This window comes from Cydia splendana, chromosome 18 (assembly GCF_910591565.1).
Source record: "Cydia splendana chromosome 18, ilCydSple1.2, whole genome shotgun sequence".
NCBI lineage: Eukaryota > Metazoa > Arthropoda > Insecta > Lepidoptera > Tortricidae > Cydia > Cydia splendana.
Window position 1 is genome coordinate 16,673,275 of NC_085977.1, and position 26,683 is coordinate 16,699,957.

Genomic DNA, 26,683 nt, shown 5'->3' on the forward strand with positions numbered 1-26,683 from the left:
TCAGTTTTCGAGTTAAACTAAATACAAACTGATAAAATGACTCGGATGGTCTAGAAAACGACTTAGAAGTTCAAGGTAAAGTCAGTTACAAATACGATATTAAGAGATATTACCTATTGCCAATAGCCCCATTACGCAAATGTCAGCCATGATATTTTTTACGAAATGTCAACCAATTTGGATCAGATGTAGGCAACCTGTAATATTTGAATAAGTAGTTTGTTTTAGGTACGCCCGTGCGCGTTCACGACAATTCACTCGCTCGCGCCGAATGATACCAAAATGATGATGATGAATGAACGATGATGATGATTAATGATGATGATGATTTTGACCTCAAAATGTAAGAATTGGCCTCCTGACAACCGGACATACAAAATTAACATCGTAATTATGCGAAAGCATTTTCGTCCAACCTGAAAGGGAGACGCTTCGCATTCGCGCTCGCTCCGTCAATTATTAAATGAAATCGTCGTTCATTCCTTCCATTCTGAAAGTGTTTGTTCCGCATAATAGGTAGCTACTGTCTTAAGTTTTAATTAAATAATAAACACAGAGTAAAGTAAGTTAAGCAACCATTTATACTGATATAAAGGTGGAACAAAAATTATTTGGTCAAAAATATCCGTCAATCATGAATATTTTTCTCCTAAAAATACATTGGGTTAAACCGTGTTCAACCAAATTAAAATTGAAATCTTTATAATATACTGTTTATAATATAAAATCGTTTCTAATTAAATTTTGCATCGGTAGCAGGCGTGCTCAACCTTGCCGTCTGTTATTCGATATTAAGTTAGATAGGAAGTAACCAGTTTTGTATGCACCTATATGTATAAGTTTTCATAGTCAATAAAAGTATCGTTGACATTGGCGTTTGAGTGAAACTCCCACCTACCCTACAATTGGGTACACTGTACTGTAAAATACTCGTTGTATTAAATAAATAACACTGCATTTTCATTAAATTTCATCTTGTTTACAGAGTAAATAAAATACGAGCTATCTTGCTTCAAATAATAATGTAACAGTTGCACATCGCTGCCAACATCAAACGGGAGCTCACTCATAAACAAGAATAAAAGGCCTTCCCTCTGATTCCTTTGAGTCTTTTTGCTCCGCCGCCACACAACCAAGATGCACTACACATTATTCGCATCATATTTATGTTTTATTCACTTTGTCTCTGTAAAAAGCGGGAATTCTACGCTAACGGCATCTGGCGATTCAGTACAAATAGAAGACACTGCCGAATGCGTCTTAAAATTGTCCGCAAAATATTTCGTAGAGAAAAAAGCTCTAAGCGGAAGCATCGTCATAATCAACATTAACTCTTATGCTTCTACGACGCAGATGCTATTATTGCGCACCATCCACAGCGGCATTAAATATTCCGTTATGGTAAAAGATTCATTCTATAAACATGCTAACGCGTCCCATTTCCCTGAGAAAGCTAAAAATTATATGTTGATTTTAGAAGAGAAATCTGAGCTCGTAAGAAACATCCTGCAGCTGAATAAGTTGCCAACTTGGAATCCTTTAGCTAAAGCTATTATTTATTATCAACTCTTGCCAGATGAAGATGGTGAAACAATAGCAAAGAAATTTATCAACGAACTGAGAGAATACAAGCTTCTGAAAAGCATAGTCTTTATTTATTCCCCAGACGATGCAGGATTGATTTCATATACGTGGGCGCCTTATAGCGATACGAATTGTGGAGGCGAATGCGATTCCGTTTATATTCTAGATACATGTAAAAATAGCATTGTGAGACAGAAGAATGCTCAGAGAGAAATGTTTCCACTTAACATGAAAAAATGTCCTCTTGTAACACATGCTATTATCTCGGAACCTTACGTAATGCCACCGGTCCGCCAATTAACAAACACTCCCTACCCCGACGCTTACGAATTCCAAAAAGGCGGTGAAATCAATCTAGTGAAACTGATTAGCGAGTTCACAAACATGAGTTTGATTGTGAGAATATCTGATGTACCGGAAAATTGGGGGCTCATTTACCCGAACGGGACGGCCACGGGCGCTTATGGGATCCTACGGAACGACTCGGTTGATTTGGTGATCGGTGACATAGAAGTTACGAGGACCATCCGCAAGTGGTTTCACCCAACCGTGAGCTACACGCAGGACGAGATGACGTGGTGCGTGCCCAAGTCTGCCCAAGCGTCGACTTGGGACAATTTAGTGATCATATTTCAATGGACTACGTGGGTGGCTACGTTGCTGAGTATAGTCACAATGGGAATAATTTTTCATTATATTTATTACAGAGAGAATGATAGGAAAGTGACAAAACTACCGACTAATTCGTTGCTATATACCTTTAGTATGATACTAGGTTGGGGCGCATCGTTTAAACCAAAGACCGCAACGTTCCGGATCTTAATCTTTACTTGGTTATTCTTTGGTATGATCATGAGCATATCGTACGAGTCGTTTCTGAGAACTTTTCTAATGCACCCGCGATACGAGAAGCAGATAAGCTCTGAGACTGATCTCATCCAGTCCGGCATTCCTTTGGGAGGCAGAGCGATCTACAGATCCTATTTTGAGACTAATAACGCGAGTTCGTTTTATTTGTATCGCAAATACATCTCGACGAGTTTCTCTGAAGGGATTAAACGGGCTGCTTTGGAGAGGAATTTCGCCGTAGTGGCATCGCGTCGTCAGGCGGAATATCAGGATCAGAAACTAGGGAAAGGGGAGCAGCTATTATACTGTTTTAAAGAAGGCAGCAATCTTTACAAATACGGTGTAGTATTGCTTGCACGGCGCTGGTTTCCTATGCTAGAGCGATTTAACAATATCATACGCAGTGTATCCGAAAATGGGCTTATAGAGAAATGGAATCAAGAATTGTTTATTCATACTGTAGGCGTGGATGGGACAACCAAAGTAGTGCCTCTAGGTATTCGGCATTTATTAGGTGCCTTCATATTTATAGGTATTATGTACGTGGCCAGCATTATAGTGTTTGTAGTGGAGTTGCTTTTGAATGTTTCAAAGAAACGTAAAAGTAATAAGCCCATTGCCATGCCTGTTTATAGAGTAAAGGCAGTTCAAGGCGATAATAAAAGCAAGTTGCAGTTATCAGACTACGAGGGTGGGTCTAATCTGTTTTCCTAGGTGATTGGTTGAATGCGACCGGTTGTAGCATGATACGACCTATGAATTTAGGTACTTATTTCAAACTCTTCTTGACACTTTTGACCGCGTACTAAGGTGACAGTGGCACTATAATAATGTATAGCTAACATTAAGTATCGTAAGGTTTCGTTCGGATGGATGGCAACTGCAGCTGGATAACTGATGCGACTATCCGAACGTCACATTAACTTGTATGTCGCAATTTCAACGAGGCTTAATTTGTCACTTCGCGGTCACGGCTTATCTAAGTAATTAAGAGGCTTAATTACCCTTAAAATTTGTAATAACAACGTATAAAGTATACTTTTGAAATTATCACCATACGAGTATGTGAAATATTGTTAAAGAATACGACGTGAATTTAAGTAATGGGTTACGTGTTATTTTTTCTAATCATCGACCGCTTTAAGACGCAGATGTCAAATAGAGCTAAGTATTTATTATACAATACAATACAAGAGTATTGCACACCTCACTACAGAAAACAATACAAAGATCACAGAAAACACACAATAAACAACCAATTATATTATCAAGCATACCCTTAATTACTAAAATTTAATAATGGGATTTTGGAGACACTCAAATTTAAATTTATTTATGTAAAGGGTTTTTCTTAAATAGGTACTTACATAGTTAAGACAAACTAGTTGATTGAATACCGTTGTTTGGTTTAGCACTATTTTTGTCACACGAATATCAAAGCATAGTTCATAACATTACAACGTGTATCCTGTTTTACATATGTATCAATTAATTGTACTTACCTGTATACAGACTGGTTTCCTAATGATCCTACATCAAGTAACACGGAAACCACCTGTTACCACTTAATTCTGATATCACTCGCGCAAACCTATTAAATCCACATTTGTAAACACGACAACCTTAACTCGAAGCAATAGGTTCGCAAATTGATTGACATTTTGTATTGTCAAAGGTGTGTAGCTATTAAAGGGCTCAGTTACAAAATGGTGCCGTGACCAGGATTCTCATATAAACATAAGTCCTTTTACTTCTAAGGTGATTAGATGTAAATGTGCCTGTAATCGCGAGACCGGGTGTACATTACTTTACAATTAATCACTAAAGGTCGTAACAGCCAACGATATTGAATAGAATTAAGACATTTTGATGTAAATAACGAGCTCAAGTTTGTATGTTAATCATGCGTTGAGGGTACATCGACTGATCATTAGCACGGGATTTACGAATTACCATGTCCTTAATACGTTTGTAGGGGAAATTTGGGGGAAATTGAGGCTTTTAAGGGCTAATGTAGATGTCAGTCAGATGATGGCACGAGGCTTGGATATAAATAGAATGGGAGGTAAATTCGACTTTTTAATACAACATTGCACAATATAGCCTCTTTTGCGTAAATGGTGGTAGAGCCAGGGAATTTCCAAGAAGATAAAAAATTAAAAGTTTCAGCGTATAGGTAGATTGCGAAATTGCAAATTATGTGATAAGTCGGTTAATATTTGTCATCTAAAATTTTGTAGGAAAAAACGAGTAATAAAATACACAGGAATGCACTTCAGGTAACTACCGTAAAGTTTAAATGTTAATTGTATTGCACTTACAGGATTTAGCAGTAGGTAAGTAAAATAGAAGATATAATTATAGAACTTTGACATTTTTATTACTTTGACATTGAATACAATTTGTTATCGGGTTGCATATAAGTCATATAAAAGATGTCAAATGTTTAAAAAATATCTATACAATAACGTAGTTAATGTGTACAGTCACCTGCAATAATATGTTACACAACAAAGGCCGCAAAAATATCTGACACGATCTTAATTGTAGAGCCATAAGAGCGTGTCACATATTTTTGCGGCCTTTGAAGAGTAGCATATTATTGTAGGTGACTGTACTATCGCTATTTTAATGAAATTCGTAACTAATATCAGACATTTTGAGAGTTAACTTACGAGCCAAAGATAATCTTCGCCTTGAAATGTGCAATTTAGAAAACAATTAGGTACATTTAATGCTATTATAAGGTGTCCTACTGCCGATGATAGGTAATTAAGTGTAAGTAAGGGATAACTTATGTACCTAAGTGTTGTATATTATGAACTTAGGTACCTATCTATAATATATTATTATAAGTCGATTTTTTATTATTTTTTGTTTGTCATTGTTGGTTGCTAATTTGATATTATTTATTGAATATATCTATAGATATTATTTATAGATTTACCAACAATAATGGTGCTGCCAGCCTTCTGGGCACGCTGCCAATAGACGGCGATTTGGGGCAAATTTTCTATTTATAGTTTAATTTTAAGCTTAGTTTTTAATTTTAGTTTGTATTTTCTATTTTAAGACATATTTATATTTAAAAATAATAAATTACACACAATAATGATATTCCCAATCCGCATTGGGCTAGCGTGGGGACTATAGCCCAAGCCCTCTCGCGCATGAGAGGAGGCCTGTGCCCAGCAGTGGGACGTATATAGGCTGAAATGATGATGATGATGATGAATAATGATATTTAGTGTTTTTTTTTTATTATAAAGGAGGCAAACGAGTAGACGAATCACCTGATGGTAAGCAATTACCGTCGCCTTGAGGGGTTAAGAGGGGTTACCAGAGCGTTGCCCACTTTGGAGACTTCAACCACTTCAAGATTGGAGTACCCTCTTTTTTTAAGGGTTTGAATATCGTACCGGTCCGGAAATACCACGGGCGGCAGTTTATTCCTCAGTTTTGCTGTGCGAGGCAGGAAGTTTCCAGAGAAACGCACAGCTGAGGACTGCCAACCATCTAAGCTGTGAAGATTGTTGTTTCTCTTCCAAAACACCTAAATATACCCCGTATACGGTCAGAGCGCGTATCCTCAGATACTTCGGACATGTGACGCGACGCGGAGAGCAGGCCATGGAGAGACTTGTTGTCCATGGACAATGACAAGGGTCATTAGGGCTGGGATTAGGGGCTGTAGGTCAAGAGGACGTTCCCCAATGCGTTGGATGGATCAGATAAAAGCCTTACCAACACCCCACTCAACACATGTGCCAGAGAAGCATTTGCCAGGGAGAACTGGCGTAGAGTCATTCGTCGTTCAACGTGACCACGACTGCTCTGCCAAGAGTAATTCGACGGAGAAGAAGAAGAATACCCCGTAAATTCGTAGACTTTAAGCAAACCGTTCGACAAAATATCCCCCAACTTCCCTCGTCTTTAACCACCCCAATATAAAATAAAATTTATCCCCTTTGAGTTTTCTTGGAAATTCGTTTGGCTTTGAATATTGCCTGGCTCCCTTGTGTGTAGTTTCAGAAATGGCTGTACGTTGCTCGTCTAATACACGCTTGTAAATATTACATAATAATATTATATAACGCTGGATCCGATCAGCTTATTTTATGAAGCTTTAGTTACAATTTTGAATGTCTATACCGACAATAGGGTATTTGACAGATTTTGATGGTTTTTGATGCATTAAATGGTATCAGTCGATCAGGTTTGTTTTGCGGATCAAATGTCTGTATGGGACCCATTGTCTTAAACTAATACAAAAGTCACAAATGATGGTCAAAGTCTGGCACCCGCACTTTCCTGACGAAACGCTTCTAAAAAAATGGCAATACATCGTGACGTCACCGTGTAACGTCGCTATTGCTTCCGATGTATGGAAAACAAGGAAATTGCGATTTTGTCGGTGAAATATTGCGTTTATGTATATTGCTGACATACGATTTTTTTAAAATAAAATGTAAGGAATCAAATGGTACCATTATTTTTTTTCTTCTTGGAAGTTTAAAAAAAGAATTTATTGGAACTTTGGTCTTGTATTTTTTATTATTCCTGTATATTTTTATTTTAAGTTTCCAATTTATTGTGATAAATTGCTAATTTTCTATCTATTTAACTAGATTTAGTTATGAAATTCAACATGTGTCAACAACCTTATTATTGGTAACTTCGGTCTTAAAAAATGCATAGACTTTACAATGAGAACGGCACCCGCATACTTACCATCAGGGCTATATGCTTATTTGTAAATTAATAAGTCGCACTTTTTAATACATTATCTGTTTTTAAAGATGCATTTTATTATCAAGAGAATGTTTGTTAAAGGTTAACGTTCACTTATCAACTCGACGCATTATCGAACATTCGTTACTGACCTAGACCTCCAAACTTATGAGATAAACACATATGAGTTGATTATATTATGTTTATATTAGCTGAGGTACCCGGCTTCGCTCAGGGAGCTGACATGAGAATTGTGTGGTAGTTGTAATAAAAGGAAATGCGGTAGAAATTATACAGGTACTTAAGTAGGTATGGGTGAAATATCAAGAAAAATCTCAAAATTTTCTCTTAACAAAACTTGATTAGTGCTGCTGTGGTGCTGCTACAATATTGACGTAGACATCCTAAAGAAAATATAATTATCGGCATAATAATGTAGTGCTTATTAACGCAAACTGAAATCATCTCCCAAATACTTCAAGAGGTATCTAATACAGACCTCCATACATTCGGTAACGAAACGTCACCTGCACCTCTTCATAATTCATCCATCCACTAGCGAAATACGACCTTATCCCATCAAAATAAGCTTTAATATACATTGAATAGCATAAATTAGCATCTCTTTCTAAACAAACTTATCTTTACATTCCAGACAATAGAAACTCAACTTTATGTTAATAGTATTAAGGGTATGACAGTGTGGTTAGATCATGGTTCCTCATTCGAAACAACTTTACCTTTACAGTTCAGATACAGGATATTCATCTTTAAGTTGAAGGTGCTAAGGATATTAGATTGTCCTTGGATGTTGGTTTGAAATAGAGATGGACCGACTAGTCGGGAATGAATCGACTATTCGGCCAGATACGAGTATGTGTCGGCGACTAGTTGGCAAAAAGGGCCCATTAGTCGGCCATTTATTAGTTACAGAAAAACAGGACATAAAGAAATAAAAAGCTAATACTATTCAAATGTTTTATATCCATTTTACTCAAATACGTATTTAGGGTGCAAAATGTGCTTTTGTTCATATTAAATTCATGTATAGGTAGTTATGTATACGTATATCATCACAGTCCGTCAAATATTTTGTAGTTAGTTACAAGGAGCAAAACAATTGTTTTTTCTCAAAAATGGAAGGCAAAGTCGACTTTGCCGTTTAAAAAATAGGTTGCGAAGCGCGTAGTTTATGGTCAGTCAAAAATTAAAAAGTTAAAAACATTGCAGTCTCGATTTTGGGACTGCAATGTTGCATACAAATTCCATTATTTGTCGAGTTCCAAACTTTTTAAAAGTTGAAATGGCCATATCAAATGAAGGCACATGCCCATTAAACAGCCAAACAGATGATTTGTACCGCGACTATTTAGCTGTCTCAAATAGGTTGGCGTATTTTCGGCAGAAAAATACACTTCTATTTTTTTATTAAAAAAATAAAAAGGCGGCAAAGCAAATTTTTTCAATTGTTTCTACTTTTTTCTGTGAAAATATATACGTAAGAAAGTTACTTTTGTAAAATATTTCTATGATATTTATATTTCTTGCACCATTTTTGAGAAAAGCACTATATATGACTCGGCTGGAAGGCTACTTGCTGGCTTCGGATTCAATTAAACGGACTCCCAAGGTCATCCGTTTAAAACGAATCCTCAGCCTGCAAGTAGCTACTTCCGAGCCTCGACAATAATGTACTATTTTAAACGCACCCAAACTTAGACAAGGCTCCTGGCCATACGAATGTACCCTTCATCGGGAAGTAAATAACAACCATGAATTTGGCCAACGAGCCGACTATAGTTCGTTTTTTAGCATTAGAAAAACGGTAAACAATCTTGATATGTCTTTTAATTGAAAAACACGTTTTAAATAAGTCACGGCAAATACGTAACAATTATGAATCTAATACGATCATTTATATTCCTCTGCTTTCATAAGTAAAAGTTACTGATCTTTAAAAAGCGTTTTTCAATTAAAAGACATGTCAAGATCGCTTACCTTCTTTCTGATGCAATAAAAATGAACTATAGTTCGGCTCTCGGATGGCCGATTAGTCGGCTAAAACCACAGTCGGTACATCACTAGTTCTAAGCGAATAAAGATGAATGGTGGTGTCAGGCCTGTCTCACTAGGTGGTCCTGAATAACAGATGTTCGTAACGTACGCCATTTTTAAATTTAGAACATGTACTTTCTAATGCAATGGCGGATACATTTATGGTTGTTATTAAACAGATTTTGTTGCGGAATGCTCATTTCTGGTTAAATAGTATGTTGTATGCAATGTAATGTTGTTTACTGCGTTTTCTTGGTAGGCATAAAAATTGTTGATTTGTGGTCGAATTCGTAATCGTAAAAGCACCCAGCTATTGTCCAGTTCCAGTAGGTACCTGCCTACCGCATTTTATCTTCCATTTTTTTTTATAATTATTTTGACATAGAAATACGACGAATGATAGTCACAACTGAACAGAGATAGAGTCGGACCAGGCTAACTGTGCACTTTATTGAGTATTTAAATCTTATTCAGGCTACGTCATCAGTAACAGTTTTGAATGATTCTCGGTTAGTTTCACTAGACTTTTATCGACCGGGATATGAACCGTGATTACCTTTTGTATTGTTTTCGAGCTCCCGATATTTCGACGCAGTTACATGCATCTTGTTCACGGGTACCTAACTGATGATGGCGGGTGGGTGTCAAAGTTGTGTTGTGTGTGTGTGGGTTGCGTTGTCGGGTGCTCGAAAACAATACAAAAAGTAATCACGGTTCATATTCCGGTCGATACAAGTATATGTCATCATTAACGAATTTTTTTTAAATATTTTTATTTTTACGAATAAATGATCTGAAACCTGATATCCATGGTCTAATAAAACATGGTCTTCTATTCCCAGAGTGACACGGGCCTACGTCACAATAACATTGCCACTTTATTTCAACATAACGTTACATGGGTACATTATACCTATGGTTAATAAGTTAAAATATTTCTTTATAATTTTATAATTTTCATTTATATGTATTTTATCTTAAATTTTACAATAACACGTCATTTTTAATTATTCGTTAGCAATATCTTCCGATTCACGACAGAAATTTCAGACGTTCGGGTTCTGTTTACACTACTGACAACACAGGATAGCTCTGTCACATTTGACAATTCGGATCTAGATAACTTCATGCCCTGACCGTCATCCTTGTCGAACGCGTGTTAATTGTTATTTCCTTCTCGCTCAGTGTCAGCAGTCGCAGTGTTTTCCAAACTTTTCACGCCGTAAGCTTGGTAATTAATGTGTAACTGTGAATTAGTTTTTCAAACGTTTGTCTTGTATAGATAAATAAAGTTTAATTTAATACATTAGATTTGTTTTATTTTACTATGTTTCTACATGAATAACTTAAAATTAATGCCGTTATAATAATTTTCACCGTTGGTTAAAATTCTCCCACATTTTAAAGTTTGAGAACCTGTAAACAGCATGATGACGTAGGCCCGTGTCAGTTAGGTCATACGCGAATCTCGGAATAGAGTACCAGGCGGAGTATATTATTATACCATGATATCAACTAGATAAAAAAAACAACGGGTTGCACTCCGGGAGTGCCGGCAGAAGTGAAAACTCACAGTTTTTCGATCAGGTCACGTGTCCGTCTTACGAAGCGTCTTACGTCAAAATATTAATAACAGCGCCATCTAGTGCAAAATGTCTGCAGCACTATGTATAATTGAGGTTAACGCCATCTAGAGTTATTTCGTCGCATTACTTGAAACCCCTAAAAGCACATCACTGTTAGTACTCGAGTACTAGTTAGAGGGAAACTCACTAGATGGCATTTAAAACAATAAAGAAAAACTCAATGATATTGTAACAGTTTTTCGATCAGGTGACGTGTCCGTCTTACGTCTTACGAATCTTACCTGTCGCGAGTTTAACATTTTTTCCCCGTCACAAAAAGTGCACAGCGCCGCTAAAGAAGTTTTCACTTCAAAAATTGGGTAAAAATTAAATTACACAATCCTCGTCACCTTACAGGACGGAATTCCCTACACTAACGACCCAGTAAATACAGTATTCCAGCGTTTTAAGTTGTAAAATTTTATAGGCCAGGGTCGGAAATTCGGACCTTTAGATATCATTGTGTGCGTGCGTGTAAACCTTTTGTGACGGGTTTTGGATTTTCCTGGCCATTATGAAAATGTTTTTAGGTACCTTCGAGAGATTTGGGTTTTTGAGGAATAACCTGGTTTTAGGTCACCGTTTTTTTGCATAATATTTTGAAAGTAATAAGTAGTTTTTTTCGTCTTCGGTTACCGTGATAGTTAAGGGGCCCACTGATTAACAGTCCGCCGGACGGTATCGGCCTGTCAGTTGTTCGGAACTGTCAAAATTTTGTTGTAACTGACAGGTCGATACCGTCCGGCGGACTGATAATCAGTGGACCCCTTTACTCATGAAATAAAGCGATGGAAAGAGATTATATCGCATATAATGAATAAAAAACTACATTCCGACGTTTCGAACTCTTTACCAGGCCTCCGTCACACGCTCAAGGCCACGCGCTATATGCCTACCGCTCGGCGTATCGTCGACGATACAACCGACAGAGGGCCGCCGAACGCCCGCCTCAGCGCTCGCACCGCATTGCACCGCGCGTTTCCCGCGCTTATGCTTCGAAATGCCGAAACCACGTAATTATTGTGCAGTAGATGGGTGAAAAAGTCAAAAAAACAAAGGAAAAAGCCTATAATAAAGATTCATCTTTTTATGGCGGGCTAAAGATCCCACCTGAAACGTTTAATAATTATATTGAAGGGTTAGAAAAAGTATTTTTAAATAATTTTGACGACGTAATAATTAATCGGCCTGGTAGCACCGTATTACAACTTTTAAAAACCGTTGCTTTGCTCCTGAATATTTATTAAAATTATTTACGCGATTTAGGATATCTTCAACTATAAAATTTTAATAACAGAGAATTCCGAGAAGGGAATAAATATTATAAATCATTATATTAAAACTAAAACATATTTGATTCGCAACATTCGTTTTATTACAATAATCATCATAGGTAGGGTAGCTACAACCCTAGCGCATTCTTACGAGGACGCGTTGGCACGTGACTCGCACGGCAGGCAACACAGTCTCGACTCTTTGTGCGCGTACTTATGGTACATTTCTTCTTGTCCTGAGCAGCAGGTATTATTATTAAGGTTTTGTAGGCTATTATAGCGTAGGTATTTTTGCTTTTGTTTGGGAATGAAGTATCTGTTACGTAGTAACTATTTACTAATCTGTGTCTTTACAGCGTTCGTGGGATGTATAATTATGTATTTTAAATTCATTGTTCAATTCAATTTCCATAGTTTTATTTCATAATTTCTCCAAAAATAAAACCATGCAGCCGTGACAGCTGCAATTACACATGTGAATTAAAGATCTCGTCAAAATCGGGGATAAAAAGCTACGCCAGCAAAATGCTTTGTTTGGAGCGGGGCATTGTGGAAATACTATTTTTGTGTGGTGACTTTATGTTGTGGTCCAAACATAAACTACCTTATGCTAGACGGAGCACATAAGACAATCGAGGACACTACACTGTAATGTAATGTAATGAATGTAGTATGATACCTTTGGGTATGGTGCTTTACGCACACTAGTGTCCCATCCGCTCCCCCTGACGCAACCCCCCTTTTGAGCATGAAATATGTCCCGGTTGACAGTTTTTTTCATTGAATGCTGGCTATAATTTGTTTGTCTTCCCCATACATTAGAACACAACTTGACCGAATCATAGAGAAAAGCAGCTATTGGCAACCGCATTCTGATCTAAACAAGTACTACTATTTTTTATAAACTCTGCTGACTGAACCCAATACACCCTAAATATTTCATCGCTAACGCTAGTGACTCGCAGCCCATACAAAGCCAAGCGTTAATTTTATGGATCAAAATCATCGCTGGGTTTTAGCTGGGATCCAAGAGCGGTATTCAGGTTTAAAATGTCTGTTACCTATTGATTTAATATTTATTGCGCGCCCTCTCGCGCATGAGAGGAGGCCTGTGCCCAGCGCTTATTGAACAAAAGGCGGTCTTAATGCTAAAAGGCATTCTCTGCCAGTCAACCTTAAGGCAAAGCTGAGAGATTGTGGGCTGTGCTAACTACTATGTAGGTACTTTGGAGTGGCGGTGCACGTCGATTTAAATGACACAACACTTCTTGTTGTAGACAATATTTATTCGCCAAGCTTACGCTAAAAGGCCACAATAACTTTATTATAAGAACTACATTATAACTAGTCTAATTTAAGACAACTTTGTTCTCACATCTCGAGTAAGTTAATAATCCTCTCTAGACTCCTTGTCAGTGTTGCCAACCATACAGCAATTACTTTTTCCTCGACATGAGGTCTGTTTGGATGCGTGGCGATTCGCCACACCACCCCCCCACGGAGACAATTAAACCACATAAAATATTTATAACAGACAAACAAAAATATTACATACCATATCATGTGATAATTTCTGAACCAGACAATATTACAATTAAAATTTGGATGCGTGGCGATTCGCCACACCACCCCCCCACGGATTGTGAAGCACTCAACAGTACACCACATCATCACTACAGAAGGGCCGCCTGTGTCATGCCGTCCACGAAGACTTGCACCTCAAAAACTACAGGCAGCAAAGAAAGAGTTTGATGATATGTTGAAGTGTGGAACTGCTCGCCTATCAAGCAGCCCCTGGGCATCACCCTTACACATGGCAAGAAAAGGTGAGCATGGATGGCGTCCATGTGGCGACTACCGTATACTAAATTCTAGAACAGTTCCAGATCGATATCCGGTGCGTCACATAGGCGACTTTGCACACAATCTGGCAGGCTCAACAATTTTTAGCACAATAGATTTAGTAAAAGCCTATCAGCAAATACCAGTCCATGAGGCCGATATCAGTAAAACCGCGATAACGACCCCCTTTGGACTATTCGAGTTTCCCTTCATGACCTTCGGGTTGCGCAATGCTGGACAGTCTTTCCAGCGCTTTATGGATGAAGTAGTGAGGGGACTTGATTTCTGCTACCCGTACATTGATGATATCCTTGTGTTTTCCAGGGTCCCTGCAGAGCATGCTCGACATCTTCGAGCTCTGTTCCAGAGGCTGTCCAAGTATGGAGTCGTCGTCAACTCCTCGAAGTGCGTGTTAGCCGCAGACGAAGTGACTTTTCTTGGGTATCGTATTAATAAAAACGGCACATTTCCGCCCTCAGAGAGAATAGAATCACTACGAAGTTTTCCTCTACCAAAGACGGTTGAAGGCCTTCGTAGATTCTTAGGCATGGTAAATTTTTACCGCCGGTTCCTCCCAAAAGCGGCTGAACTCCAAGCACCACTCACAAATGTGTTGGCATCCTCACAACTAAAAGGGCCAAAGCCGGTGCCTTGGACGCCTGAGCTGGAGCTCGCGTTCAACAAATGTAAAGAACATCTTGCCACTGCTACTCTATTAGCCCATCCTATTGATGATTCTCAATTGGGACTCTTTACTGACGCGTCATCAACCCATGTGGGGGCTTGCTTACAACAGAAAGTCAATAAGAACTGGCAACCTCTCGCCTTCTTTAGCAGGAAGCTTCCAGCTCGATATACGAGCTGGCCAGCCTACTATCGCGAGTTGCTAGCAGTGTATGAGGCGGTGCAGCACTTTCGTCACGTGCTTGAGGTACAGCACGTCACCATATACACAGATCACGTCGGGGTCACCACTTTGGAGTGGCGGTGCACGTCGATTTAAATGACACAACACTTCTTGTTGTAGACAATATTTATTCGCCAAGCTTACGCTAAAAGGCCACAATAACTTTATTATAAGAACTACATTATAACTAGTCTAATTTAAGACAACTTTGTTCTCACATCTCGAGTAAGTTAATAATCCTCTCTAGACTCCTTGTCAGTGTTGCCAACCATACAGCAATTACTTTTTCCTCGACATGAGGTCTGTTTGGATGCGTGGCGATTCGCCACAGTACTAAACAAAGTAAACAACACAAAACTAAATTAATATTTAAAATATATATGCTAGAATATAAAAAATAATATGCAGGTACCTACCTAGAGTCAGACCGAGCTAAGTCAGCAGCGATTTTTATAGCACAGACTGTGCAAGTGTTATTTTAAACGTCGTAATTTCATAGAAGTTTGACTGACTATGTTTGCCAAAATATTTTATTCGTGGCTTCAAGCTCCAACTTTGTCGCCTAAAGTCGCCATAAACCCTCAATAAAATCTATGATTTTAAAAATGGACCAAAATACATTCGAAATCCCTTAACGGCCGGCCGTAAGGCTGCGCGCACATGGCAAGTTATTGCCTAGAAGTGTGCTCTCGGCCTTAGTTTCAGTACTTTATTGTGGAACGTTAAATTTTACTGCCATGCATAAGCTGAGAGGGGCAAAGATTAGACATAGTGTGGGGTTAGACAGAATACGTTAATTTTGCACCCGAGATCTAAGGAATTGTGGAAGATTCTTGTCCCGCATACTACTCGCTTACAGTTTAAATAAGTTCTTGGCAAAAATTCGAAAATCGCTGACTGTACTTTTCTTACGACAGACAACTAATACGAATCGAGACAATACTAAAAACTCCTAACACAATTAGGTTGCGTTGTTTTCTTCACAGAGTTCTTATGGCCACCTCATGTCTCCATCATCAGATCAGTTCGACAGTACCATATAATTGTATTGTCATCAGAACTACATACAACTGCCAATTTTCATGACGGTGATCCTTGGAAGATGGTTAAATTAGTAACCTTAGATTCCATTACATACATACAGGTCGACCTAATAAAAGCTTGTTAAAAGTAATAAAAGAAATATGTTTACCGCATTTTTATCAAGTACTTACCTAAATGTCACGTGTTTCTAAATAAATTAAAAATATAATTATGATGAACTTCCAAAAAATTACTACAAGCATTTTACATGAAAAATCTGCCACCTTAAAATTGGACTGTCGTAGGGACCATCATTCGACGCGAGAGGTATACTTATAGGATTTCACGTTTATCAGTTAGGACCACCCTTAATAAGTATTACCTAGTTTTAAAATGTATATATTGTATATATTTATATATGTATTTATATATAACACTTTAAACTCTCGCGTTTTGTACACATATTTAATTACACAAACGGGTCTACCGCGATATAATTTCATTGTTTTTACCTTTAATTCCGATCTTGATCTTGTGGTCTTTCCGTGACCACAGCTGGTGCAACTCAGCTGAAATGTCGGAATTAAAGGTAAAAACAATGAAATTATATCGCGGTAGACCCGTTTGTGTAATTAAATATGTGTATTTATATATATTGTTTATATTTTGATGTATTTGCATAATATTTATGTACGTTTAATTTTAATTTAGCTTTGCGTTTTATATTTTGTTAGTAGTAGTAGCAGTAGCACCGCTCAAAACCTCTCTGTTTTGACTTTAGGTTGACTGGTGGAAAATGCTTTTGGCATTAAGTAAGTTTTTTTGTGTGTAATAAATACCTGATGCGGCAAAGAGGCGGCATCAGTTGGCCTCGGCTGGGCGGAGCTGGAAGAGGCCGCGCTGGACCGCGAAGAATGGAAATCCCTTCTGAGAGCCCTATGTCCCTGATGAGGGATAACAGGATATCATCATCATCAATAAATACCTAAATACCGAGGGCCCAAAAATAAATTTCCGCTGCCTAGTTCCGCGTCTATTTTTATTTATCATCACCAGCTGACCGTGAGAGTTTTACGCGTTTTTCGTTTTTCCTCAAAGTTGGCAGCCCGCGTCACATGTCCTGCAGTGTTGCCACGCTCCAACTTTAAATTAAACGCTACTAGGGTTCCGTGGGAAATGGCTGGGGTACCATTCGACTTTAATCGCAACATCGATACTAATATATACATATAATCTATATATATGTATTATAAATGCGAAAGAGTCTGTCTGTTACCTCTTCACGCTTAAAACGCTGAAGCGATTTGGACAAAATTTGGTATGGAGATAGTTTGAGCCCCGAGAAAGGACATAGGGTATTTATTAATCATCATCATCACTCCGCGTAGACAAAGTCGCGGGAAAAAGCTAGTCCTTCTTCAGGCTTCTTATTTTATTAAATCGTATGGCATATTATATACATTGAGGGCAATCAGAGTGTCAGGGCTATAACTTTGCGACATACCCGCAATTTGCGAATTTCGGTTTTTGCGGTAGGCCCCCTGGTCATGGTGTTCAGGTCCTCAATAGGCCCAGGGTAGGAGGGAACGACGGTCGTGTTTAAGCTCCAACTTCCCCCTCTCAGGTGACGCTTCGGGCGGACTTTTGGTCTACCCTTTAAAAACCAAAATATTACTTTGGTAATCCGTGAAAAGCAAAGTAATATTCGCGTATTAGAAAAGTAATATTTTGTTCTTAATTGATATGGATTTCCGCAAAGTAACGCCTGATTCTATTCACTATTAAAGTTGCGTTTAGTCGGAAGAGTGACCATATGTGATATGATCGTCATGTCATTAGTTTCATTTAGAACAGTAGAATATTGCTCGTGTTGTTTAGTAAAATCCCTGGCATTTCGTTGTCCTGCAGTTACGTAAATAGTCTTGTTTTGGTGAGTTTTAGTATTTTGCTGTACGTGTAATTGTGTTACACGTTTGTGCACTCGAGAGCAACGAAAGCAGGTTACATTAAATGAAAATCGTAAACAAAGCCACTAGTTTCCTAGTTTTCAATGTACAATATAAGAAATTATACACTAATTTATTTTTTTAGAAATTTAAATCAGGCAACGAGGCCCATATTACAAATACCTTACAGACTAACATATATATGTATTTTATAAACTTAAAACTAAACACTATTTAGGCGACAAAACGTCGGATTCGGCAGTTTGCCCCGGAACCTCCGAAACACGACACCTTTCGGCCAGAAGTCGGCGTACTCGATGGTTCCCTGCAGCGCCTGATGCTGATTCTGGTGGTGCCTGCTTGCTGTTATGGTTACTAATGTGTGTAACTTCTTGCCTCACACAGCTAAACCGTGGATTGAACTGTCGCCTGTATTTCCGGACCGATTCGACTTTTAAACCTTCAAGAAAAGAAAGTAATTCCATCTTAAAGGCCGACATACAAACTCTCTGATTGTAGTCGAAATCCGAACGTCAGTGCAATCCTAATCTGTCAGTGTCAAAAGTAACATTTCTTCAATCAAAAACGTCACTTTTGACATCAAATCCATAACTATCCAGTATGGATAATGATGGTCGTTATTGTGTGTGTGACAGCGTGATAAAACGGTGTCCGTCACTTTCTATCCCCCGGTGTTAAAAAGTGACAGTAATTTTATCACGTGGACAAAACCATCCATAATACGCCTGCAGATCAAATTCATAACCTGTTATTAATTTTAGAACTATCGGAACCAGCAGTGGTGAAAAAGCCAGCGCAATTTTGTACAGAACCAAAGAATTCTTCTCAGTTCCAGTAGCATCCCTGCGTCCGTTTTAATGTAGGAGTTTTTTATGATAATGCTTTGCCAAAAGTTTGGGTCATCTGCATATTATTATTGGCGTTACAGCAACACTCCTAACTGTACATCGGTGGACCTTATTACTTAAGGCATAAGGTCCACAGGTGTACAGTTAACAGTATGGGTGGCGTTTAAAGTAGTAAGCTCATTTACATGTTATTTCAATAGGGGGTGTTCAAGGAACAGAAAGTGCCTGTTTTTAGGAAGCTTTAGACACGATTTTGACTTAAACCAACATCTTATAAATAGGGGAGAAAAATAAGTAAATAGTTTACGATACGATACGAGAACAAACCGGTCAAGTGCGAGTCGGACTCGCGTTCCAAGGGTTCCGTACATAAGTCCAACTCACGCTTGACTGCACATTTCTAATAGGTTTTCCTGACATCTATAACTAAAGTACTATTTTGTGTATTTTTTTCAAAATTTTAGGCTCAGTAGTTTCAGAAATAAAGAGGGGGGGAATGGTCGGACAGACAGACAGATGCACGAGTGATCCTATAAGGGTTCCGTTTTTTCCTTTTGAGGTGCGGAACCATAAAAATAAGTAAATAGGTCACGAGAAATTAATAAAATCAATTATAGTAGTGTGGTACTTAAAAAAACCCAAAACTACCTCGCACAGCGTATCAGCATTGCTATACAGCGAGGAAATGCCGCCAGCATCCTTGGTACAATGCCTCAGGGCCTATTTTAGATATAAGCTAGTTATTAATTTCGTTTAGTAGTACCACTGTATATATCTTGTATGTAAATAAAATATTTTTTATTCCTAAAAAAAAACAGAAATCAAAAATATTTAAAAAGTATATTTTATTTGTTCCCCAGTTATAATCAAATAAAGTTTATATTTCCAAGACCCATTTCAATTACTGGTAGGATTTCTCTGAACCTGCATCACTTCAACAAGTGTATACTACCTAATGTCTTCTTCTTCCTCGCGTTATCCCTACATTTTGCCACGGCTCATGAGAGCCTAGGGTCCGAAAGCGACAGCCATCTGACCTTCCAACCCAGAGGGGAAACTAGGCCTTATTGGGATTAGTCCGGTTTCCTCACGATGTTTTCCTTCACCGAAAAGTGACTGGCAAATATCAAATGATATTATATTACGTACATAAGTTCCGAAAAACTCATTGGTAGGAACCGGGGTTTGAACCCGCGACCTCCGGATACCTCTAGGCCACCAGCGCTTTTTATACCTACCTAATGTATTAAATACAATAAATGTGAAACCTAGGCTCTACGAAACGTGTCACACGAGATGACTTTAATTAAGTATATTATTTCAACCGTAAAACTATACTCGCTTCTGACATAATTACCCTTAATTGAGAATAACCGAAACATCATTAAGACGAAAGTAGAGGACCCGCGCGAAATCACCGTTTCATACAAACGTAGTACTCATCTTCCTCTCTGGATATTAACATTATTGAAAATATTTTAAACAAGTTTTTGTATATCAACCACAGCTATGACCCTACGTTTGATTTTTTTCGAATTTTTAATTATTATAAGAGTTAGGAGCATTTAATAATTTGTATGAAATCTGTTTTAAGGTGACAGTCCATTTCCAACGACAGCAGCACTACCATTCATTTTACTATGGAAATTGACAATAACACCGACGCGTTCGTACTAGTAGTGCAGCTGCGGTCAGAAATGGAATGTTACCCTTACGCTCCTAATTAAAAAAAAATATATATGTAAAAAAACCAATAATATCAATATCCAGAGAGGAAAATGAGGACTACGTTTGTATGGAGGAGCGGCCGTCGCCTTTCCACTTAAGTAAGCCGCTAAATAATGTTTAACCGACGTCAGATGTGGATAACGGTACAACTACACCATTAAGTCTCAAGCAGAATAAGTGATGTTGGTTTACTGGTATTACGAGCACCCAGCCTATGGGATAAGGCTAGGGTCTTTCTTGACGCGAAGAGAAAAATGTGGCAGTCGATTTAAAGCGATTTATACAAATACATTTTATTTATTTGCCAGAATACAGTGGGTAGATGTTGACATAAAATTAGAAGAACTGTGTATAGAAGTACATTGAACATGCAAAAATTATAATATATCATGCTGGCGCCAGGCCGGGAAAACGCTAGGTCGAAGAAGAGGATCGTGTCATGCAATCAAATTAAATAATTAAAATGTCAATAAAATAAATTACAAATCATTAAGTCAATCAACCCATATTTTGACATTTGCGGCAGCTATGCAGTCGAGAGTAACGTCGCGTTGCATTGCAATACTAATAGGGGTCTGTACGGCTACCACCAGTTTTGACGTTGACATAACGCTCACGTCTACGTAATTTACTTTCTGTACATCTCGCTTGCACTAATATGCCAGTACGAGCGAGATGCATAGAAAGTAAGTTACGTAGACGTGAGCGTTATGTCAATGTCAACTGAACCCCTAGAGTAAATCTCATTCGATAGCGTGACGAGTGTTCGCGTCTGCGTTATGTCTATTTTCGTATGGGATTTTGAACAGCGCGCCAAGCGGGACGTTTTGGAAACTCAAAATCCCATACAAAATGACACTTAACGCAAACGCGTACGTCACGTCGCGCTATCGAATGAAATATACACTTGGGGTACTGAATCCGAACTAGGGTTGAAAATACCCGGAAAATGCCCGTTTTTTTAATTTAAATATTGTGAATTTTTCCATTTATGTATATTTAATCCATAGTTTAGATAACTACCTGCTTAGTCGTGTGTTTTGTTATCTAAATGCTGGCTGGCGATCGTTTGTGAAAATGTCTATTGACTTTGACGCTGTCGTTAGTTTAAAAATGTTTCATTTCTCTCCCATAAAAACAGAAAAATACGGAAAAAACCCAAAATTTCAAAACGTCTTAAAAAAACCGATTTGATTTTGAACCGGTAGAGCTTTATTTGACGTTCATAAGCGCATTGTAATATGCCTACTTGAATAAACTATTTTGTTATCGTTATCTTTATCTTATCGAGAATTTTCGACCCTAACCCGAACGGTACCATAAGAGCTCCTGCCGGCGTATTATGAATGGCTTTATCCATCTTTATCCACGTGATAAAATAACTGTCACTTTTTAACACCGTGGGATAGAAAGTGACGGACATCGTTTTATCACGCTGTCACGTAGACAAGAACGACCATCATATCCGTACTGAACCCGCTGCGTGCAAGAATGTAGCCTGAATATACGGGGATGATCCCCTTAATGTCGTAGACTCTAGACTTGTATCGCGCTAAGGAGATTATTCCTAAGTAGGTCACAATACGTCTCATATTTATCTTTTTATATTATCTTATTTACTACGTCTACACAATATTTATCTGACTTATGACATCAAAGCAGCCTATGATTCTATCTAACGATTTAATACTGGAGTAAACATAGAAAAAAAAAACAAAAAAAATAATGAATAAACAATTACAATGAAGATTAATTTATTTAATTTGAACGGCTTAAAACAGTGGCAGAGAGAAGAACGGAATGGCGAATACACCACCGACAAGAGCCAGGCTCTTAAAATTATGATGATGATGAATATAAGTAAATATCTAAGGAAAAAAAAAATAAAAAAAAAATATATATATATATATATATATATATATATATATATATATATATATAATAAACTCTCCCCTCTCCCTTGATAATAATGTGAAAATATATGTAGGTACTTAAGTATACATCTGCAGTCGGAATATTATAACAGCTTGAAATAAAGTTTACACGCGGGTAAATAAATAAGCGACGCAACAGCGAACATCTTGGTTTCACCAGCTAATTAGCGAAACAAACATCCAGACAAAGCGAGGGTTACACAGTAAATGCAAAAGTACAGAGGTCTATCTTGAAACAAAAAAAAAGTTTGGAAAAACAAATCGGGCGTGTATGAGACTTCTTTCAGTTTATAGATAGCAAAGAGAATTTGAGATAGAGGAATATTGTCAAAGTAACGAGAGTCGATATCCTAGATGGCAATACTATTGGACATTTAGCAAATTTAACACATATCAGTGAAAAAAATAAGGATTAAAGTCAAATGGCGTTCCACAAGTTTTAATTATTTGTGTCGAAAGATGGCAGTAAGTGTACCTACTGACTCCATAATTTACTTTGACAATATTCGTCTAGTCTAAATTCTCTTTCAGAAAGTAAAATAATTTAATGGTTACTGAGTGGGATCCACGGAACACCATAGATGGTGCAGGAGCCTATTTCTCGAACGGTATTAGACTAATATTATTAGTCCACGAACTGTCAAGTCGTACGGGTACGGGTACGTACCATGCAACACACTAGGGATGTTGCGGATGCAGATTTATTGACATCCGCGGATGCGGATGCAGATGCGAATATTTAAAGTCTCACATCCGTGGATGCGGATGCAGATGCGGATGTTGAAAATCATGCGGATGCTCCGCGGATGCGGATGCGGATGTGGATGCGGATGCGGATGCGAATATCCGCAACATCCCTACAACACACTAATAATGTTAGACTAATATCGTTCGAGAAAAGCGAGAGAAAAGAGCGTAACTACGTTTGTATGGAGAACCGAGCTTGCTCCGGACTTCGAAATAGACTTTTTTTAGCGAGCTACAATAGCAATAAGCAAGAAACCTGATAAGTTTGATCATATTGTTTTTATAAACCAAGTTAATGTTCTGTGTTATTACATTTTCTGTGATATAGACATATGTTTTTAACCAATTGTGGTAAGGGAAAGTTATGCGTTACCACAGGGAACTTTTGGAAGACAAATGTATGCGGTTTCATGGAAATTTTCGTTAGACCTTCATATTACAATTAAGTACATAAAAAAAATTTAGAAAATATGAATAATTTATTATTTTTAACATAATTATATAAGTACTTATGATTTAACAATAAAGGGTTCAGCCAGTAGAGTTTTGGAAAAATCATAGCATATATTTTTAGATCATAATACGGTTGCTTAAAAATATGAACAGCAATCTTGAGGCCTTGCTCTAGTACAGGGGTCTCCAAACCCCGGCCCGCGGGCCAAATCCGGCCCTCGACGAGTTCCAATCCGGCACGCCAATACCCAAAGCGAGTGCCCACTGTCCGGCGGGAGCCAGGCTCCAGGGGTTCAGCATTAATTGAGAGTGGAAGTGTTTCTAACAGCAGCAACCAGACACCCTCCCCCGGCGCAAAAACCGACGGTGGCCCGCTCGAAAGTTTCTGAGACGCAATATGGCCCTCAGCTAAAAAAGTTTGGAAACCCCTGCTCTAGTAACTTTATCGATTCTAAACCTGACTGAACAACCTTTGCTCGATAGAAAAAATCATTGACAATTAAGTCTAAAACACAATATCATTAAAAAAAATGTTGTACGAAAACTAAAAATATGAAAATTGCTTCTAAAATGCATTGTTTTATTTTTGACCGAACCCATCGATTTTTTTTTTGTTAAAACTTACAAATAATTAAAATTAAAAATATGATATCCGCTATCCCGGGTACGCACAGATATCTCGCTCACGCTTACGTTCAGTGAGTGTGAGAGAAGAACCTGAACCCTCGGGGCCTTACACTGTTCTGAGCTCGACTCCCATGCTCATTACCTTTGAAATGGGAGTAACACCTAATCCTTCAGAATATTCGTTAAAGCTTAACTACATTTAAAAACTCATTCTATTTCCAACCTTGTTCCCAAATAATACGGTACAATTTTCAAGAACTTCACTAATGCACCTAAAGTGGGTATTGTATGCAGAATGCAGCTAAGTTGCAGCGTCTGTTGTGCAGTATTTATTAGCAAAGTTTAGAACTGTGTTGCAGTTTACGAAAGGGCATACGTTTAGGAGCTACAGGGTGATGCAGATGTCATGTACGAAAGAAAAAGTGACCAAGGCCTCCAGGGTTGAAATCGAATCAACCAAAGAATATTGTAAAGGATGACTCACGTTAGACAAGACCGTGTCCGGGCCGGCGGCGGAGCTTCCGGCGTATCGTTTTCTATGGAAAGCATCACGTGATTACCTGTCATGTCATAGAAAAGTAAGCCTCGGAAGCTCCGGCCCGGACATGGCCCGGTCTAACGTGAGTCATCCTTAAATTTCAATAATTTATTTTTAATTACATTCAATAATAGACTAACGGCTCGATTCGGGAAATCGCCACCTTCGCTCCTTCGCCAAAAGGTAAAGGTAAAGGTAGGTTCGGGAAATAATACTAATAATAAATATGATATAGTAGCGAAGAGTCTCGACCAACACCTAGAGAGACTCTCGCTGGGTGGTTGGATCAAGGGTCAGATGCAGAAGGCGGTAATTTTGGACACGGCGCGTATAGTACGTCGGTTCCTCACTCTGCGGCCCTGACCACCGGCAGCTTGGGCCAAGCCCCGCTGCCGGCGGCACCCTAGGTTAGGTTTTTTATAATGTGTTTATATATTTTTGTTATGTTTTGTAAGTGTTTTTATATTTTACTTTTATACTCACATTGTAAAATCCTAACCTAAGACCCTAATTGAATAAATAATAATATGATATAGTAAAGATAGTACCTTTACTATATCATATCTATTTAATCTATAATTCATTTCCCGAATCGCGCCGTAATTAATTTCAGTGTCCGGTCAACAAGTTCGTGGTAGCCGTAAACTTCCACTTCCAAGTTTATTTGAAGTCATAAATAAAGACTTTGTAAATACGTTAAGGTTCATTTAGTTAACGGGTTTCTTAATATGGTTTTTCTACTCCAGCCGGCGTATGGATGGTTTTATCCACGTGATAAAATAACTGTCACTTTGACATCGTGGGATAGAAAGTGACGGACACCATTTTATCACGCTGTCACATAGACAAGAAGTACAAGAACGACCATCAATCCGTACAGCACTTTTATTTGTCGATTAAATGACTGCCAGCGATATCGAAATCAACATCATAAGAAGGGCCCCGCAACGATCCTAGGCAACATTCTTAGGAACATTATGCAACTGTTGTTTATTTTTGAAATATTGACTTCTAGTTAAAGATCTAATCTGATTTCTGACTTTAATTTTTTTTATGAAGGTGTTTGCTGCTGTCTTAGAAAAAATTTTTTGTACAACGGTACATAATTAGGTCTTAAAATTCTCGGGCATGTCTTTACAAAACTCAACTTCGTTTCGTTTTGTATCTTCGGTCCTTGAATTTTGAGAACAATTATTGTGTACCAGTTGCACAAAATACTATTATTGTGTACCAGTTGCATAAAATCTTCAGAGTTCTAAAAACATCCCGTAGGTACCTACAACTTCCTTTTACCAACGATTGACACCAGACGCCTGCATTTGAAGTTCGCAAAGTCAAAGTCAAAGTCGAAGTAAATAGTATTGGCACTTTGCAGTGAGCACTAAAACTCAAATTAAGAAGAATCTAGTATAAAGTCTAGTTTTGACATTGGAAATGTCTTTTCGTTCGCTCCAGTATACGGTCCGATTTCACGAAAAAGTGCGATCCCCTTATATCTCGGAAAGTTGTGAAGATATGATATTAAAAAATAGGCTCAAAAGACGCATAATCACGTGAGCTGTAAGGTGCAAAAATAATTATTCGAGAAAGTCAAAAACAAAAAAAGTTATGGTCGAAATAGTGAAAATAAAATTCAATTTTTTCCGAATTTTAGATTTTGGTGCTCGATAATTTGGAAACGAAGAATGATATCAAAAATTTGAGAAAAACGGCTCTGGACAATTTAGTCAGCTACAATTTGAGCCTAAAACAAAGACGATCGGGTTAAGGGTTTGCCCTGTAGCCTAACCTTAAAATAGTCAAAAAGTCAGAACGACATTTTTCACAGGACATTTATGACTTCATGTTTCGCAGAGTTCGTTATCGGTGTTTGTTGTGAATTATCGGGATTATGACGGCAGAATAACACTTGCACTGCGTGGGCTTTCAAAATCGCTGCAGATTTTTCTTG

General features: G+C 38.0%; 1 protein-coding gene across 1 annotated transcript; it reads left to right on the forward strand.

Annotated features, from left to right (window-relative positions):
* The first annotated feature begins 942 nt into the window (after positions 1-942).
* Positions 943-3,195, forward strand: LOC134799096 (uncharacterized). Its single transcript, XM_063771487.1, has one exon. The coding sequence runs from the start codon at positions 1,138-1,140 to the stop codon at positions 3,145-3,147; it is 2,010 nt and encodes a 669-aa protein (XP_063627557.1). The 5' UTR covers positions 943-1,137; the 3' UTR covers positions 3,148-3,195.
* The last annotated feature ends 23,488 nt before the right edge of the window (positions 3,196-26,683 follow it).

Bases quoted from the DNA above. Each gene is read 5' to 3' on its own strand.
- LOC134799096 (XM_063771487.1), top strand. From the start codon at position 1,138: ATGCACTACACATTATTCGCATCATATTTATGTTTTATTCACTTTGTC.